Source organism: Siphateles boraxobius, unplaced genomic scaffold (assembly GCF_051911475.1).
Source record: "Siphateles boraxobius isolate OS27281-9 unplaced genomic scaffold, OSU_SipBor_1 1, whole genome shotgun sequence".
Classification (NCBI taxonomy): Eukaryota; Metazoa; Chordata; class Actinopteri; order Cypriniformes; family Leuciscidae; genus Siphateles; species Siphateles boraxobius.
Window position 1 is genome coordinate 25,660,344 of NW_027508699.1, and position 20,547 is coordinate 25,680,890.

At 37.0% G+C, this 20,547-nt stretch overlaps 1 protein-coding gene across 1 annotated transcript in view; it reads left to right on the forward strand.

Moving 5' to 3' along the window:
• Positions 1–600: 600 nt before the first annotated feature.
• The window catches only part of slc6a9 (solute carrier family 6 member 9), a 60,125-nt gene continuing 40,178 nt past the window's right edge, over positions 601–20,547 (forward strand). Inside the window, exons 1-2 of the mRNA XM_077231293.1 lie at positions 601–760; positions 10,112–10,377. Of these exons, the coding sequence (XP_077087408.1) occupies positions 10,348–10,377 (30 nt within the window). The 5' untranslated portion in view covers positions 601–760; positions 10,112–10,347. The remainder of the gene's footprint in view (positions 761–10,111; positions 10,378–20,547) is intronic.

Here is a 20,547-nt window from a genome sequence, read left to right on the forward strand (position 1 = left end):
TATGCGACAGAGCCGTAAAAAGGTTTTGGCAGCACAAATCACTATTTTTTCATATATAACTTTTAAAGGGTTCAGAAACCAAAAATAGCCGAGTTAGAAAGTAACAGGTTAATAAAAATATCAGCGTTTTGCAGTTTTATTTGCAATTTCAATGTGAAACTGTTACTCAATGACTATAATCTCAGGTCTATTGTCTCCCGGAAACATCCACCAACCGCAGCAAAACGCACGTGCTCAATAATACTACCGGTAAATCTTAATCTTAGCCAGAGATCATCTGTTAAGACGGTTAATCATAACCGATGCTAATTATTGTATTTATAGGATATATATTTATTCTGTTTATTATACGTCCAAATTTGAGAGTTATATATTTATATATTATATTATATATTATATATTATATTTTACGAATATTCATATATGGTGTAGCCTAGTATTAATATCAGATAATATCTTATTTTCAGGTAACAACGGTCAGTCGACGCATTAATTGTTTGGTAGTTACATTATGCTGAAGCTATTTAAAAGCTCTACAACTTCAACACCATCTTCACGTGTGGGAGGGTCTCTTTTATCAAGGGGGCTGGGCCACATCTAAACAGAGCGTGCACTTTGAATATTGGAAGTTTGTCAAATAAATGTCGATCAATTTAATGAGAAGACAGTGTTCAAAACTCTTTAGACTCCGGTAATACTTTCAGAGCATTTGTAACAGATCCACTGACAGTGCTGTATAGACACCGAGGAGCAAGCAATGGTAAGACCAATGATACTACACGAGGTAACCTACACTACAGTTGAATAATCCTTCCGTATTTTATTTCATATCACCAGTGAGACGTTCCTCGGTTTAAAGACTTATATATAATATAATTGTAGATAATCAGTTCAATAGAAACGTTGAACTTGTTCGTTTTAGGTCAGATTTCTTTCTACTAACAACATTAGGCTACAGTGCGGAAAAAGTGTCAGCAATGATGTTGTTTTATATTTTGCACTATAAGCTATTACATCCTTTAATGTTAGCTATGTATTGTCTAACAAACTTGCATGTGATGGGCCTGTTGAACCAAATTCCTCCATTTCAGGCGCTGAAATTTATTCTAGTGGTTTAAAGGGTTTTTCCTCTTGCTTTCGTTTTCAGATTCATGTTTAATTTAAATTACTTCAAATGACCAGATTTGCGACACCTTTAATCGTTTTGATTGCAGTCATTTACAGTGACAAATGTCAGCTAGCACTCTTACATAGCTTGACTCTTACTTCAGACTCAAACACTTAAATTGTCTCAATGATGAATATGTAATATGTGTTCTTAAACAACACACATTAGATATAAGTCATACATTCAGTAACGTTCTTGAAAAGTGGATTATTTTTCATGAGAAAAAATCCTGGAATCAATGCCTCATATTGTCACAGAATGTTGTTACACATAACATTTGGGTTCTCATATTAAATTTACATTTATTCAAAGTGACCAACAAAAGAGATCAAGCATCCAGCTACACTTATGTCAGGTGGTTTTGATGTCTTATGTCTAGAACTTCTGTAGTTTAGGTGTAATACTTTCTCATGCATTTTTATCAAGTAGTAATGTAGTAAAATAATACAATGTTACCCTTCTTTAACTGGCATATGCTTCCAGTGCTTTCCAGGATAACAAAGATATTTAGTTTAGTTATTTTAACATGTTCAGTTTTCTTTCTATGCTTAATTTGTAACTTTTTCATATAGTGGATGCTTCTATTTTAAAGGTAGAGAAAATAGATTTCTGGAATGATTTACTTTTTTTGGCTAATATTCAGTTCCTGTGGTATTTTTTAAAAGAAACAATATTTATAGCACTGTTTTGATATTTAAACTAGCATTTTAGCAGCATTTAAAGGTGCAGTGTGTGATTTTTAGCGGCATCTACTGGTGAGATTATGAATTGCAACCAACAAAAGTTATGGTGGCTGACAGGAAAATATGTTATCGTCTGAGACAGCAGAGAGTTTTCAGTTCAGCAATGAGGTTTCTTTACACGGTTAAATTAAGAAATTATGTTTACTTAATTATTCAGTAAAACTTTGTTATTGCAAATATTATTGTTACTTGTTCATCATTGTGTCATTGTTTTATTCGCCGAACTAAGCTTGCTTCCTTGCACGAAGAGCAACATAGTAACGAAACGCGTTTGTCCGTTTAGGGCTACTGTAGAAACATGTCGGCGCATTTCAATGTAAGGGAACCCGCGGCGTATGTTGATAGAAACTGCTCATTCTAAGGTAATACAAATATAACGGTTTATTAAGTAAGGTCTTTATACACCACTAAAAAGTAGTTTTCAAGGTGTAGCACTGTTTGTTCGCTGTCGGCTACGGTAGAAACATCCATAAAAGTCGACCTCCATAGAAGGGGGTGCCCGCGGTTATGGATATATAAATGTCTCATTCTAAGGTAACATAACGGTTCATTATGCAAGGTCTTTATACACCACTGAAAACATAGTTATGGATCTTATTTTGCATTTCTGTCAATAGATCCTCAGAAATATTACACATTGAACCTTTAAACCAGCATTTTTAACATATAGGTAAATGCATTATTTTACGCATTTATTATAGACTAAACACTAGACAATACTTATTTAACAGAAAATAAGTATTGTGTAAATGCATGAATCTGGCACTTACATTGATTTGGCTGAATCTATATTCAAGAACACACTCTGCTTTGCTTTATTCTGCCATTGGAATCTAATTAAAACATGGTTGCCTTCTTTCCAATTTCCTTAAACAAAATAAGGAAAAGGCCATTAGTAAACAAATAAAAGACCAACCTCCAAAATTCAGTTGCACACAGGCCTCAGAATGAATTAGGTTAACCTGTGATGTAACAGATTGTTATAGCATACTTTGCACGTGCCTATCCATCATGCTTAAACGCATGTTGGGCACGCTGAAATAATTTTTACCACTAAAGAGATGAGAAGATGTAGGATAATCATACCACACAGCAACATCTGGGCCCAATCTGTGCTCAAACATGTCAAGATCATTTATGATTGAGCAGAGCAGTGCATAGAGGTGTGTCAAATCATGCATTATGTGACCATGCTGTCAAAACACTTCCTCTGTACCGTGCATAGTGTGGTTTAGCTCCCACACTTACAAAAAAAAAGTAATGTGTTGACATTCTATGTCACAACCCGGAAAGGTGCCAGATTGTAAATTTCAAAAGGACTTTATTTGCTTTTTGTTTGTTTTACCTTTTGCTATGGCCTTAATTCACCATTTAAAATTATTATAATTTTTTTAATTTTTTACATTTGTTGTATGTGCAATTTAGGGGTTAAAAGTCAGTCAGAAAACCCTGCAAACTATGGTGATAGTCTCCCCCCAATCTATTTAGAGTTGTTTTAACAGCGCTCTGTCCAGGATGCAGTAGTTATGAGGAAATTTGTGATAAATTCTCAAAGATTTTATGATTACTTTTTGAAGCCTTTTGAAAAATCCCAGCTCCTACAAATGTTTATGCACATGTAGTCTCGGAAGGTAGTTCTGTTTTTCACAATTAGTGCTCCCATGCATGGGCACCTTCATCAGACCGAAAATCAAAACATTAAATTTCCTGGCCAGACAGACTGTCCACCATTTGTCCACAATGTAAAGTAAATGGGATTAAATGGCTGTACGAACAATATTTCCTTGCTGGTTGAGTGGAAATCAGGAATGTTGTTGTTTTTCTATGGGATGTACTGTCATGCTTGAACTTCCTAATGTCAAGATTCAAGAAATTTTCCATGTAAACCAGTCATTGATTTTCGGAAATACTGTGGACAAGACAGATGAATTCCTGTCAATTTCATCATGTCAGTTTTCAGTGGTTATCCCTTTTAAACAACCTGGAAGGAAGAAGGGAAAACTAGACAAACTGCAGACACATATTTGGTTAGAAACAGAAACAAAAAAAGGTTAGATTGTAAAAAGTCAGAGTTGAATATTTGCTAGAAAATTGTGCAAAGTTTGTTATTCTTATGAATTTAGATGGGCAGTAACTCTTGTGCTTTAAATGATCTACAGATAACACCTCCAGAGGCCTGTTGCATGAAGATAGTTTTCAGAATAGGTTTCGATTTGACAAAACCTTACAAATCCAACCCGGTCTGTTTAGGTTCAGCGGGCTCACAACACTTGGTATAAACCTTCCCTGTCAACTCAGGTGCTGCGTCCCAATCCCAATTCGCCTACTTATACTAACTGCGCCTTAATTATGTACTCATTGTGAAGAAAAAGTACATAGCAAAAAAGTAGACAAGCTTTGGGACATACTATCACGTCAATAAATTGCGTCTATCAACGGACGCTCTGTCGCATAGTTACACGCATCCTGTCAGTGTAAACTAGCCTGTTAATCATCTAGTCACAGTTAAAATCCTCCACATTTCATTTAATTTCGTACCGTAGAGAGAGAAAAGTTGGAGAGAAAGTTGCACGTTGATCTTTTATGTGGAGAGCTCTTCTCATGTGTTTGCATTAAGATGCATTTAAAAGTGAATGGCCTAACCGATCTTTATAAAAGTCCACATTGTTGTTAAAGATGAAATATAACACGGACAAAACGTTAAATAAATATTTTTTTATCAGGTAAAATGTTGATTATTAGTCACTCAAACCCAGGTTTTTAACACTTTTTATTCATGTTTGTAGTTCTGAACTGAATCCTCCAAGCGCAATGGGTTGTGTGGGCAATATTACCCGTTATAGTCAAGTCAAGTCACCTTAATTTATACAGGGATTTTTACAATACAGATTGTTTCAAAGCAGCTTTACAGTGAGAATAGGAAATTAATGCAACAAACATTGTTTTGGCTGTACAGCAGCTCAAGAAGAAAGTCATTGTCTAGCTAAAGTAAGTTTTTAATTGATTCACTTCCGTTGTAAAAATCATTAGTAATTAACTTAGGGGCCGCTTACACGACAACGTTTTCAACTGAAAACAGAAAAATTTTAATGTGTTCTGGCTGTTCATTTACACGACAACAGCGTTTTGGTGTCCTGATAACTCAAACTTAGTTTTAAAAGTAGGTTCCTATGTGCAACTTTTTGAAAACTGGTTTTGAAAGCGATACCGTTATCATCTCCGTGTAAACTTCAAAAACGTGAAACTGTGAAAAGGGTGACGGCATGCATATGCGTATTACGTTTTTAGTCTATAGGCAGGCGTTTTTAATCTGTACAGAGGAAAAACATATTTAATGAAAAAAAAAAAAACTTTTGTCATGTCGATGAGGCCTTCGCTTGGGATAGTCTAGTTGACACGTTCTCTGCTGACACTTCAGGGCTGCGTTGTGGTCATGTCTAGGCGCAAGTCCTTCATCTGATCTGGATACGGCCCGGATTTCTTGTTATGAATTGTATCCGATTTTCCCTTATTACAGTTAACTACGCTAAGTGATATGGAACTGTAATACGGTCAAGACCTGCCTGGAACTACTTTAGCTGTGCGTTTCCGTGAAAATAATTGCACACCTTAAAACGTTCGTCAACCAATCAGATTCAAGCATTCAACAGCCCCGTAGTATAAATATGGATTATACATAATTATAATGATAATTCATATAATTTAAATATAATAAATAATTAGCTGCAAAATGTTGGCAATTTTGTCTCTAAATATTTTTCACTATAAACTGCTTTAATTTTGGAGCGAGAGATACAGGAGGAGTGGCTTTATTGCATCACATATATGTCACTGTGCTTACAGCTGATTAGTCCAGTTTTGCTTTGCGATCTCTAACCCAAAATAAAACCCGCTCCAGAGCAGATTAGCCTAAATTACAATGGCGATGAACACTGCTAAAAACCAATCCACCTTCTTGAGCTAAAAAAAAACCTGTTGGCTCAAACTAATCTCAAACTTACCTGGGTAGCAACTGAATCCGGCTTCATATAGCATCCATTTCAACAGGCATCAGTAGCATCCGTTTCATGGATGAGGAACATAAACAGAACATTTATCAAAAAATAATTAAAAACCAAAGAAAGAAGTGTCCTTTTTTTTGGTGGGTTTAGGAACTGCTCATATCACTGTTAATACATTTTATTTCTATCAATGTTTTGTCGTGTTAAAGGTCCAGTGTCACACAGTGTACAATATTGCCACATTTGATACTGTCATGATGGTCTGTCATTTACTGGACAAATCATAGAAAAGTGCTACAGAATACTTTAAAATCTTGATCCTTATCATAGTCGCCTTGGTTTATTGAAGAATAATTGAATGGTTTGTTGAGTCTCGATATCTACTTGCATGTGTGAGGTAAAGTTTGCTGTAGGAGGAAGGCATCGCAGTGTTTTGGAACTGCTCTGTGTTATCTGTGTTGGGTGGAGTTGAGGAGGTGCAGTATGTATCATGCTACTACAGATACTCAGTTGTAATCATGGCTTTCAGGACCAAAAGGAGAAGCATAAACCTTGAAATAGCTACCAGTCTAATGAAAGATGTTTTGCTCTTGCTGGGAAAATGTAAAGTGTTTATTTGGCCTTTTCTAAGATTTTGTCTGATGACATTCACTGTTAAATGGAAATTAGATTTTAGAATGAAAGACTTTAGGTTGACATGGTTTGCTGAGTTTAGTTTAAGAAAAAAGTGGTCTGTTATAATAAGGGGACTCTTTTGTTCCCTTCAAATTATGACAGATAAATTATGGTAACGCTAAAAATCTTTTTTTTTTTACTTCATATTCAATGCTAAAGTCTTGTTTGTGTGCATGAAACCACACCAGGACACATTTTACATCTCTAAAAAATTAGGTTTTAGAATTGTGTGCCCATTGGCTGTTCAGTTCGAGGCAAGCTAGGCATGATGCCTGCGTGATTAGCCAGGGCTTGTGAATGCCAATGAAACTGAAGAGAGGGAGTTCGATGTGATGGTTTAAGTCTCTGTGGCTGGGAGCTGTCTTTTACACCCGTCACGGCTAATGAGAGCCATATGACCTGCCACAGCTTTGGAGTGTAGACACTTCATTAGCCACTTCAAGCAGTGTCTGCAAGGTGACTTCCCAACTTCCACCCACCACATCCAACTGGGTTTCTAGAATGCAATGTCTTCTGATTCCATTCATATTAGTGACATTCCAGGGGGGCGAAATACTCATCAACTTTGCTATCACTGCAGCTAGTTGAGTAGAATGAGAAATAATATTTATTGAAGTCCTCTTTCTACAGTGATCAGTCTAGTTTTAATCAATTTAAACGAATAAATTTTTTAAACAAAAATGCCTCAGTAATGAGCACAAACATCTTGAGATTCTAATGATGCCGACAAGGGGATTAGGTTTTCTCAGCCCCAGAACTGGATGGATATCTTCTGTTGGAACTTGGAGGGTATATCTCGTACCCACAGCAATGTTTAAATGTCTCTTCTGTTGAATTGCCCCAGGTTGAGTGTCAGCTCCCACATGTGCATTCAGTGACAGTGGCTGGCAACTTCCGGACACAACAAGACCTGAGACCTCCAGATGCACAAACCACTTGTCTTTTACTCAAGCAACTTTTTTCAGCTATGTGTGCTTTTGTTTAATACAACAAATTAATGTTTTATGTGACCAGTACATGTTGCTACTAAATAACACCCAGCTTCTTATTTGGTTTGACTGATGAATTGATAGTGACATGGTTTTTTGGATTTTAAATTTTTTTTATTTAACATTTCCACTTTCTCCAATATTTTTTCTAGACCTATTTCTTAATTTTTATTATTGGTGTTGTTATTAATGCATGCTCCCTGTCCTTTCTGGAGACTTTTCTGTTTAAAGTGCTTATTGGTTACAGTTTTAAGTTTTTCCATATTCAGTCCTCAACTCATTCAGTAAACAGCACATTTTGTGTGGTGCAATAGACAACTCAATACTGATAAGGGAGTCATCGGTTTAGAGTGTTTGCTTGGCTTATCTCATGTCTTATCTTGATGCTTTTTGTACATAAAAACATCTTTTTGTGAAGGTTTGAGGTGCTGAGGGATGGAATACTTGTCTCTTAACCTACTTTTGTCTATGCTTTAACTTTCCTTGTGTGTGTTTGTGTGTGTGTGTGTGTGTGTGTGTGTGTGTGTGTGTGTGTGTGTGTGTGTGTGTGTGTGTGTGTGTGTGTGTGTGTGTGTGTGTGTGTGTGTGTGTGTGTGTGTGTGTGTGTGTGTGTGTGTGTGTGTGTGTGTGTGTGTGTGTGTGTGTGTGTGCAGGTTTATATTACATTGTGGGCACTGGCCTGGGTACCAAATGTCCCCATTAGCATAGTAAAACCTGAGATCCCCACAAGGGAAATGCATTAATAAACATAGTAAATTATGTTCTTTTGAAAATGTAAAAAAAGTTTTCTGTGATGGGTAGGTTCAGGGGATAGAATATACAGTTTGTACGGTATAAAAACTATTACGCCTGGAGAATCGCCAGAAAGATAGCGAAACCAAGTAGGCCTATGTGTGTGTGCGCGTGTACAGTTGTTAATTTGTTATTCTATTTGGAAAGCTTGTTGCATGTCCCTCCTTGTTTGATGTTCTCATTGCAAAAAAAAAAAAACACAACTGTATCAGCAATTTTCCACTTAAATATTAGTGCAAGTTCACTTGTCATAAATATGAGTACAAGTTCACTCGTCCAAGCTGAGGTATTAATTTCAATTACTTGGTCTGTTGATGCGTCTACTTTAAAACAGGATGTGTGATTCACAGTGTTGGCTTGTGCCAAGATGAGGGGATCACAACAACATTTAAGTGATTTAAGAGGCTCCAGTTGGTGAAGAACTACTTGAGTCTCAAAATTACCTTAAACTGACAGGAAGTCTGTTATTGTGAAGAAGGCCAAGAAACATTTAATTTTTAAAGGGATATAGTTCACCCAAAAAAGAAAATTCTGTCATTAATTACTCACCCTCATGTCGTTCCAAACCCGTAAGACCTTCGTTCATCTTCGGGACACAAATGAAGATATTTTTGATGAAATCCGAGAGGTTTCTGAACCACCCATAAACAGCAACGTCATTGCAACTTTCAAGGCCCAGAAAGCTGGTAAACACATCATTAAAATAGTCCATGTGACTACAGTGGTTCAACCTTAATGTTATGAAGCGACGAGAATACATTTTGTATGTATTTGTACGCAAAAAAACAAACAAAAATAACAGCTTTATTCAACAATCTCTTCTCTTCAACGTCATTCTCCTAGGCTGTTCATAAATGCAGTGCAGCGCTTCCAGGTTCTACGTCAGATTGACGTAGAACCTGGAGGTGCTGCAATGTGTTTACTATGTGAACAGCGTAGGACGATTGTTGAATAAAGTCTTTATTTTTGGTTTTGGGTTTTTTTGCGCACAAAACGTTAAAAACGTATTCTCGTCGCTGGTTGAACCATGGTAGTCACGTGGACTATTTTAACGTCTTTACTACCTTTACGGGCCTTGAAAGGTACAACAACATTGTTTCAGAAACCTTTCGGATTTCATCAAAAATATGTTCATTTGTGTTCCGAAGATGAACGTCTTGCGAAACGACATGAGGGACTAAGTATTACTTAGTTTTGGTGGAACTAACCCTTTAAATTGTGGATTACTGTACTATGTAAATACTAATGCAACATCTAAAAATGAATTCATTGATTCAAAGTGTTCATGTGCTGTATTTTGAAAATGTTTGTAGTAAAATGGAATAATTGTGGGAAGTAGTCTCAATGTCTAACCAATCTACAATATAGTCCTCATGGTGCCTGTTTGTAGGCATGGTAAATCATTGTCATTTTCTAGATGTTCTAGTTGTTTGTGCATTCTCAGTACAAGCTTATGCTCTGTACCCATCGGTACTGTAGCCCTTTGTTTTGGTTATTTACTGAAAAAGTAAATCTTTTCATCCTAGTTTATCATATAAGCATCCCCTAGATCTCTTCTTGTAATATCAGAATTTCAGACTTTGTAGTCTGACACACTTCAGCCAGCACATGGGCAGTGTTACTGAGGCTTATCAGCAGTTATGAAATCATTGTTTTAAAGAGAGAACAACACGTTTGGGGGCTAATAGTTGCTTTTCCCCCCTATTCCTCCCTCCTTCTCCCTGTCACATGTCCCTTTCACAGCATTGAAAAGTTCCTGGATTAACGCAGAATTAGCACAAAGCAGAGACGCCACCTCAGCCCAGCATTGCAAACCATCTGAACTAGCAGAGAGAGGAAACGATTGAGGGAGAAGCAGTGCCACCAGAAACTGAGACGCATACCCCAGCAGCTCAAGACGAGTCCCAGAGAGCACAGAGACAGGCCAGGACGGGCATCCTTCTGGAAAGGGGACCCACGCCGAAGAGAGCTTCACAAGCATGGAGGAAAAGCAATTTTCTGGCATATTGGTGAGTCACTCTGACTTGCATTTTTGTACTTTTTTTTTTTCTCCCCCTCAGAGTTAAAACTATTTGTAGGTTATATATATATATATATTTTTTTAGTTACAGTTATTTTAGTCTTGTATTATAATTTTATTTTATATGTAACATGTCTAGCATTTTTTTATTTTCTGTTAAAAGTTAGTACTTAAGCAGGTCAAAGCATTTTAGATCAGGCCACAGTCTTAAATATCTTACATTCTTTTTATGGTTCAATTAACATTTTTATTTTCAAAGTGTAGAGAAAATAATTAATTGGTTCAGAGAGTTAATCTAAGAAAAAAAATTTACAGTGTTTTTCTACTTTTTAAGACACACTCTTGTTATTTTTAGTGTTTCTGAATGCTTATTTGTGCTATGTTTGTATGAAGTATCAGTGGTTTGGATGGAGCAGCTGCTTGGCTGGACTTTTGGTCCGGATGAGTGATGTGTGACTTTAGGTGGATAATGTGTTTCTGGTTCTTTGCTGTAACTGTAAAGAAATACTGGGTACCACTTGTTACATGTAGTTACTGTAGTAATAACTATAAATTATGCATATTTACATGCAACTAACCCTAAACCAACCCCTATTTCTAACCGTAACCCAATAGTAAGTAAATGTAGTTAATTATTATTACTCAGTACTTAAATGTATAATTATAGTGTAAGTTTAAGTGTAACCAAAAGTGTTTCACTGCTTAAACTGTTTCTCCATTAAACAAGTCATTTTTTTTTTCATTTGTAAAAGCTGTGACACTTAAAATGAGTTACTACTTTGACAGCATAAGAAAAGAATTATGACTGGTACATTTTCAGATTTAATTATAATTACAGTTTAGAAATAAGGATAACAATATTCCACAATTGGACAATTTACATTATCCCACCTAAATTCTGTCTCAAAAGATTTTCAGGACTGGGACATGGTTATAGAATGGATATGTAAGTCCATATGAGGTTGTAAACGCTAGGGAAACTGTTGTAGGGGTCCTATAGCAAATAAACCTTTGAGGTCCGTCCCCACCCTTGTCCTCCTCTTGTGTGATTGGTTATAGTGATTGTAATGGTTATGGCTCCTGTTTGTCTCTCTATGTTCATATAACTGTATTGTCATGTACTTCTTGTAGCCTTGTTCTGTGCCCTGTACATATTCTACATCTAAACAAGTGTATTTATTTTTGTAAATGGGCATCTTGCAGATGGAATACGAATGATTTGTTTCCAAAATTCTGATTCTTATTATTATTATGATTATTGATTGAATATGACTTTTTGGCACAATCACAGTCTTAATCTTAAAAATGTAATCTTAAATGTAATCATAATTTTATTATATTTTTATTTTTGTCTTTCAAGGTTGTTGTTTATCAGATGTTTATACTGTAGTGTATTTGATAGATTCCCAATGCTAAATTGCTCTGTACCTCATAGATACTTGCATTTACATTCTGGCTTTTAAACTCTTTGGGCACAACTCTTTTTTTGTGGTGAGATGCTTTTGGCTGTCAGTGATTTATATGACTTAAAACTTACTCAGTACAGAGTTTTGGTTGGCTCTTAAAGGGTAACTAAACACTAAAACAACTTTTTTAGTTATTGACCTGTAAAAATGGAGCCTCATAAATGCTGTTCATTGATTCCAGTACGTTTTTTGACATTTGGGTTTAAAGTGTTTTAATTCTACAATATATGGTTTAAAAACGTCTGAGTGCTGCCCTCTTCAGGTTGAACGGTGGCTACTGCAGTTGAATTTTCCTATTGGTGGTTGCAGTGGTTTGTGACGCAGCGGTTGTTGGTGACGTAGGTTCCATACAGAGAGATGCGTCTCAGGTACACGCCCCCCTCCGCTGGGCTCCGCCCACTTTTCCAGCATTTTTCAAATATTGCCAGTGGGTGGAGTCAGGCTCTGACCAGGGCTTTAGTTACCCTTTAAGAAGGGAAAGAAGATTTTGACCGACACATTTGTTTGCTCATCACTCTAAATGACTTTTACTGATTACGATAGTGGCACCTCATTTTACACAAATAGTTCTGCTTAATGTACAATATCTGACCAAGTGGTAATCCGTAGTACCTTAGCATATGGTTTTGTATACTGTCAAAAGGCAGGACGCTTGTGTCAGTGCTTTGAATGGTGTTAATTCTTCCTTGTCTCCGACAGAATCTGTTCAGCTTTAAGAATATCCTGACATGTTGACAATGAGATATCACCAGCGAAAAGCCCATTGTTCCCCTCTGACAGTGACAGTACAGACTGTAAGAGCTGCTGTAACCCCAAATATAATTAGAGCCTAGTAGAATGACATGAGAGGAATTAATGCTGGAGTTGTCAGACATTCAGAAGCAGTTGTGGAGGAACTGTTGATTGAGCTGTGATGACCCTATGCTGTACTTACTTTTTCTTCTGTCCCACTGGCAGCTCTCCAAGCTTTCCCAAGGGTTGTTAATGTGTGCTGCTGTCTGTGAAGTGGAAATTAAACGCAAACAAATTTTGGATCCCATAGTCCCTCAGGATGCTGGGCTACTGCTGCACGTTTTAACTCTCCTCTCTGGGCTTTCAAACATTTCAAAGCACAGGTCAATTAATTAGCATTAAACTAAATGAGCAACCGTAAATTACATTCATAATTTCAGTGAGCTGTCTCACGGTCACCCATCATTCTAAATCCTCATCCTAACAGAAATGTAACCTCTACATTGACTTAAATTGAAAATTTACAAAAGTGACTGATTTGAATTGCTTCTGCATCGTTCCAGGAAATGGTTAATGGCTAGCTTTGCAGATTAGCAACATCTACTGAACATCTAACGCTACTTAAACTATGTCTCACTTCACGTGAGGAGCGCTGTTTGTGTAGGGCACGCGAGTCACTCGCGTGCCGCACACAAACATCGCTCCTCACGTGAAGTGAGACATAGTTTAAGTAGCGTTAGATGTTCAGTAGATGTTGCTAATCTGCAAAGCTAACAATGCTTTACTTTTAATGGGCACAAAAAAAATACATGACAAAAGCATGTATATTGGGTGAAATAGTACATTTATACATTAATGCTCTTCAGGCCATGAATAATTCCGCTGAGCGTGACATTGTGCATTTTAGAAGGTGGTGATGGCGCAGTGGATAAGACACATGCCTTTGGTGTGAGAGACCTGGGTTCGAATCCACTGTGAGACACCAATGTGTCCCTGAGCAAGACACTTAACCCCAAGTTGCTCCAGAGGCGTGCCTCATCTGTGAAGGACGACCATCTTTGGAATAACAAACATGGTAACCCATACTCGGAATTTGTCCTCTGCATTTAACCTATCCAAGTTAGTCCACATACATTAGGAGCAGTGAGTAATAAACTTCAACCCGTGGACACACGCCTGGAGCAGTGGGCAGCCATGGAGCAATTGGGGGTTAGGTGCTTTGCTCAAGGGCACCTCAGCCGTTTCCTACCAGTATTGAGAATCAAACTCGCAACTTTTGGGTTACAAGTCTACAACAAGACTGGTAGTTTGCAACTGTCTGCAATGGACATCAGGCATATTCCCAGCACTGCATTAGATTTTAGCCAGAACATGGTGTCTGGTATAAACAACACAATTTAAAGGGATAGTACAAAATTCAACTTTTTTCAACATTTTCACACCCTAATATTATTCCAAACCTGAAATGGAAGCAGTTTTTTTTTGTCTCTTGTGGAACACAAAAGAAGATGGGGATCAAACAACATTGGAGTCCAATATAACTCTTATGTTCCACTGAAGAAACAAATTCATACAGTTTAGTGAGTAAAGAATCTTTGAGGGAACTATCTCTTTAACAACATTGATGTCTGTTCCAAACTCACTAGAGTTTTGAACAGAGCCTAAATTTAAATTTTTTTATGAGATGTCATTAATAAAAAGCATCTGTATGCTTTAGTGTGATTATTTTCTTTTGCTCATAATCCAGAGTCTCATTTGTAGTAGGTGAGCATCAAGTTCAAGGCCATGCCTAGGTCAGCAGCACTTTCAGACTTATGTAAGGAACATATTGAGCTGTCACTCACTCACATTAACTACAGCGTACACATCTTTGTAGCTGCGCAACCAAAGTGCCTTCAGGGGCATGGGAACAGATGTGGTTGAGCAAAAGGGAAGTCAAACATGATTTCTGTCTATGTTCAAGCCCCAGACTGTACTGTCTGTGGAGTGTAGCGAGCCTAGAGAGAAGGCAGCCACCGTGGAGTACGCACAATTGGAGGACAAGGGCCACCAAATGCCAAACACGTCCACTGCTGCGATTCTTTTAAAAAACACTCCCCTCCGCTAAAAGGGCCCATTGAGAATCAGCCTTTAGATTTCATTTGAAGTAACCACTCAGGCTGAAAATTTCGTTTTTCTGTGTTTTTTCCTCTCGCCTTTATGTGTGGAGGTGCCCCTATTCTTCCCAGGCTAAACACAAATACTGACCAAGAAAGAGCCACTTTTTCTCCTCGCTAGCTGAAATTATGGACTGCAGTTTAGCATTGTGTTCCATCCACCTGGCTTCCTAAATCTTCTTTTATTAATTTTATTTTTAACGGTTGAATCGAAGTCCCTCAAAGCCTTTTCAGCCCATATTTAGGTAATTTGTTGCGCTTGAACCCGACCTGCTCCCCCCGTGGTGGTGTGAATGGGAGAAAAAGGCATGGGATGAGGGGGGGTCTGCTGTTCTCAGGCTTTCTCCTCAGAAACAGCCCCTTGACCTATTATTTATCATTTTGAAGCTCTCCATGTTGAAAGATCACAGCAACACAACCCATGCTTTAGTGCTGACCAGGTCATGCATTAAATTAAGAGCCAGGAACTCCATAATAATTCAGAGAAAACACAATTTCAAACACGAACCAAAAATTGACAGGAATCAGAGTGTTATAGTTTTCACAGTTCAAAAAACGATGACGACAACTTTTTAGAGGGTTTTGAGGCCTTGTGTATTTTTTGACCCGCTAATTTGACCTAGATAATTATACATTGTCATACCAGTCTCTCTTTGTGGTTAAGGTTTTAAAATTGACCATTTAACCTTATAACGTGACCTCTGTGTGCGAGTAAAAAGTGCTCACTGCGTGACTCTCATATACTCGTGACAGAAAGCCTTACTTGAATGTCAGAGAATCTCATCTCGTGCTTTTATACTAGTTCCCTTTGTGTGCTGAGCGAAAAAAGTCATCCACAAGACAACTTGTAAACTCTGAGAGCATGATCTCTTTCCTCTTTCAAACAGATTTTCAACCATTTGTCAAAACGTATAGATGGCCATATTACAAGACTTTCCTTGCATTTTCAGCTTCTAAAATGAACTTTTCTACTTTTTCTTTTTTTTTCTCGAACTCAAACACAGCTTGACAGCATGTTGTCACTGTTCTAATTGGCCTATTGTCAGATCCACGTGAGGCGCGACAAAGTCACATGTACCTCAAGTTCATCCTCAGCGATGGTCCCATATGTTTGTCAAAATGTGTATGTTGTGTGCTTTTTCCAGCCTGATTTGTGCCCAAGCCATTCCTCTGAGCCCCATTCTCCCCGGAGGAGGTCTGAGCTACACACTATTTATAAAGAATTAGCAGCTGGGGCCCTTCCAGCCAAATTATGGCAGTTGAGGGGGGTTGGGGGGGAATAATCATGGAAGCTTCGGGTTAATCCAAGCGTTGGAAATTGCTCTTCAGTTTCCCGAAAGCCTTTTGGACCAGGTGGACGTCACAAATTCTCTCTTTGCCCTATACACACACAAACACACACTCGCACTCCAAAGGAACGTGGCAGGAAGTCGTTTTCAGACGAAGGTCCATAAATATGTCTCTGTGTTGCCCCCTACAGTGGTCGTGCCAGACTTTTCACTGACTTCCCTATTTAGTGTCTGGTCCAACATGGGTTCAGATTAAGATTCACTGCATTACTTCCTTTTGTACAAAAAAAGGGCTGATACCCGTTTTAGCATCATTGTGATCACCATTGAAGCGTAATACACAGTGAGAGCATATTAAGTTGATTTATAATGATAGACATAAATATGAATTCAGTGTGATGTAATGGGAACTGGTGAAGAAAACTGTCATCTTATTTGAATTATTCCTTTATTAGTAGTCAATTATATTAAGCTATTATACACCCTTGAATGCTTTTAATTGTTCAGTGAAATTTTGAATAGACTTGATTTGTGAGTTTCTCTCTTTCTATCAGTGTGTTAAGTTTTAGGTATTAAACATAGGTTGAGCCTGTTTGCAGCTTCCCTTTTTGTAAACTTGAATTCAGTGTTTTTGGGATGTTTCTCTATTTTGTAACTATTTAAGTCACTTTGCATTCATCTTGGGTAGCATTCATCGATTTTCCAAAGCAATTATTATAATTTTTCTTTACATTTGATGGCTTTTTCTACCTTTTAATAATCTTATACCTTTAAAAAAACATTATTTTTGTAAGTTTTGTTCATATTTCTCATATGTTATGCTAAATTATGACTCCAACCATAGCAAATTCAAATAATAATATACAAAATGTATAGTCAAAATGGTAGTTACTATTTTAAAATCACTCCGCTTTGTTTGATGATACTAATTATATCCTAACTTTGCTTGTCAGCTTATTTCTGCATGTATGTTTTAAATCTATTCCATTGTATTTATTTCAAGTGCATCTAATGTTTAGCAAGTAAATGGTGACATAATATTTTAAGTTTTCAAAGTCTCTCCAAAAGCTAAATAAGATTGTGGAAATGTCTCTAATAGATATTAGCAATTATATAATATCTCTGTTAGCAGAATGGTTAACAACCATTCAGTATTTCAGCCTGTGTGCTGTCATGTGCAGGGGGTAAAAATCATGCGAGTTGATTGTCTAAAACCGTGGTCCTCTGTTTTGTGTGTGTGTTTGCTTTGGGTTGTTTTTGTGTGTTGGACATACCACTCTAGATTGTAAATGGGGCAAAAGAGAGCTCCGGAAGGAGACGGCTCATCAAAGCCTGCACTAAGTTTGAAAAAGTGACGTTTTTAGTCAGCAGTAGTATTTTAGCCCTCACTGAGGCCCTCTTGTTCAGCTTGTCAATAGAACGAACGTGCCCTGAATGGGAAACACCTGCTTAAGGGCTCTTGCTGGAAACCACACTTACTGAAACTCCCTGGTGAATCTGGAAACCTCTTGTGTTACTTTCCTGTTTTTAGGTTACACTGTAGAGGCTTCTGAATTAACTCTTGTTGTGAGGTCCAAATGACCCGTGGGTCTCTAAATTAAATTCACCTTTTCATACTCAACCTTCGTCCACCTTTTTTTTAAAAAATTTTTTCGAATGTCTTGGTCATTCTTTTCCATAAAGTGAAAGTGAATTATATTAACAAAAAAACTATAAAAGGTCCATGAAAGTATGATAAAAGTATTCCATATGACCTAAGCAAACATTGATTAATGACTTGTGTTGTTTCAAAATTCAGAAACAGCTTCAGTCACACTGTTATTTTAGTGTCACAGAGATACTATTAGTTTTATTAATATTTTTAATTAGTTTTTATTTTTATATTTTCTGTTTTCATCTTCATTTTAGGTAAAGGTTAAGTCATTTTGTAGTGTTTTTGTTATTTTTTTATTTTTATTAAAAAAAAAGGGCTATTTGGAATGCTCCGATCAGGATTTTTGCAACCGATACCGATAGGGCTGTTATGATAACCGCAATATTGTAATACCGCTATGCTCACAATCCAACCACAAAGGAATGCAAGCAACCATGATGTTGACGTTTATTTTCTCCTCATAAGGCTATGTCCTTCTTGTTTTACACTTAATGCGTGTGTTTTGAATGTTAAATAAGTTAATAATGATAACAAATGACGAATGTGTTTTTTTTCACTGGCTCTTTTTTACTTAAGGCTCTGTGTACCATTGTGATTTGCACAGCAGCTCCGTAGATTTGCATTTAACAAGCCTAAACATACAGCGAGTGAGAGAAAGAGAGAGAGAGAGAGAGAGAGAGAGAGAGAGAGAGAGAGATCGACTGAGACTCACTCTGTCTTACTGTTGAAATATCAGCAATCTTAGAAAGCCTCTTATCCAGTCAGATTCAAGGATCGGAACTAAATGTTATACAGACATTAGTATACATTTGCTTTTGCCCAGCAAGCTAATAGTCAGGTTTATGTTCTGTTATCTAGACCCTTCTTTTGACATTCTGTTCTCTTTCCTTTAGTTCCTGTTTTCCTGCCCTGTTTTGTTTCGGTTTCATTGGTTATTGATTTTGTCCTTGTTTGTTTCTGTAGTTACGTATTAGTTTCACATATGTCTAGTTTACTTTCCTTTGTTCTACCCATGTTTATATAGCCCTGTGTTTCAGTTGTTCTTTGTCAGTTCTCGTTTATGCATGTGTGGTTTGCGTTACTCTCCTCCGTGTTCTTTCAAAGTATTTGGATTATTAATAGCCTGTTTTGCTTTTGAATCTCCTTCGTCTTCGTGCCTGCTGACCACATCATAACATTTATTTTGGAAAAATTTCGCAATAGATAATATCGCAATATTAAGCCACTCAAAATCACCACAAGAGAAATTCCTTCACAGAGACAGCCCTAGATTCCATCTACCGATTTCTTGTCATCACATTTGGCTGATACCGATCCTGATCATTCAAGCTTTATATAAGTGATGTGTAAGCTCTCTGTTGACTGTCAATGCTAACCCGTTACACCCTGAAGGCATTTTTAATGATTTCACATCTACCTGTAAGTGGCATAACTCTACAAAAAAAAAACAAGGCATCATCAAGTACATGTTCTCATCTGATAGAAAACCCCTTCAAATTTTGATCATGTTTGGTGGTTCTTTTGTTACAAGAGTGATGAGAAAACCCCAGAAAAAGTGATTTTATTTTGTTAATATTCATGCTTGACATGATGACGTCATGATTTCAAAGCGACCGGATCCTGTAAGTCCTATAGCTTTAGCCAAGCAGGATGTCATGTCACTCCGTGAGGATTTTCTCAAGATCTACTGTACGTGCGATTGACTATGGTTTACTAATGTTTCACGAAGATACATAGCAGAACGTGGCGCAAATGCAGAGGCCCAATTGAGTCATTGAATGTGATAATCGCCCAATACCGATCTGTGTCCGATCGATCGTAGCATCGCTAATGTCTATATAGTTTGTTTTTTTTCATGAGAAATGTTGTCTTGGCAACTAGCTGAAATAAATGAATTTTATTTTTAGATTTTGTTTTAAGTTAATTTTATTTCAAGCAACAAAAAGGTTTGTTTATGGTTTTCGTTTTAGTTAACTATTAGAAGTAACCTTGACCTGGAATGCAACACACAAGTGATACAGTATATACCATCTTAGTGGAGCTTTTTGTTATTTTAGACTTTGAAAGTCTAAAGTTTCCTTTCACTTACATTATATGAAAAAAGAGAAGGATAACCCATTAATTTTTCAATGTTAGAATGTCTATCTATAGCTTTAGTACTGTAGTAGTGCCAAAACACACAGAGCTGCAAAGTACACTATGCTGATAGCCTAATGATTAAGATGTGGGTTTGCTGACTCACAGATTCCAAGTGCAGGTCCTAAGTAGAGGTGACCGAGTATTTTCAGTCGCTAAGCTCAAAATCCTGCTATTTCTTCATAGTGCACTCAAAGGGTCTTAAAACCTTAAAGTTCCAGAAGGATTATTAGAGTTACTGTACTGTGAATAGTTTTGAATTGAATGTGCAAAAATGTCATGTAGTTCATTCTAAAGGTAAAATATTTTATTAATAATAAATTTTTATATATATATATATATATATATATATATATATATATATTAGTGATGTAAGATTCACCGATTCGCATCGGTGCATCGGCATAAAAGTTAACGATGCTATGCATCGATTTTAATAAGGCTACAAGTTGGCCATTGTATCGGTTTGCATCGTTTTTAACATATTTGCATCGTAAAAAAACGATTTATTCATATATAATTATTAGTAGATGCGCTATACTTTTACCAATTAGAAAGTGGCCAGTATTTTATTATTTAATTGTTAGATTGATTTCTCCTTTCTGAACTGTTGCTCAAACGCGTTCTCTCAACACCACTGCTGCAGCTGCTACGTAAATATGACGTTTCACAACACTACGGAGACCGAGGCGTGTCCTGAGCAAGGGGGTAATCCATCAACTGGAA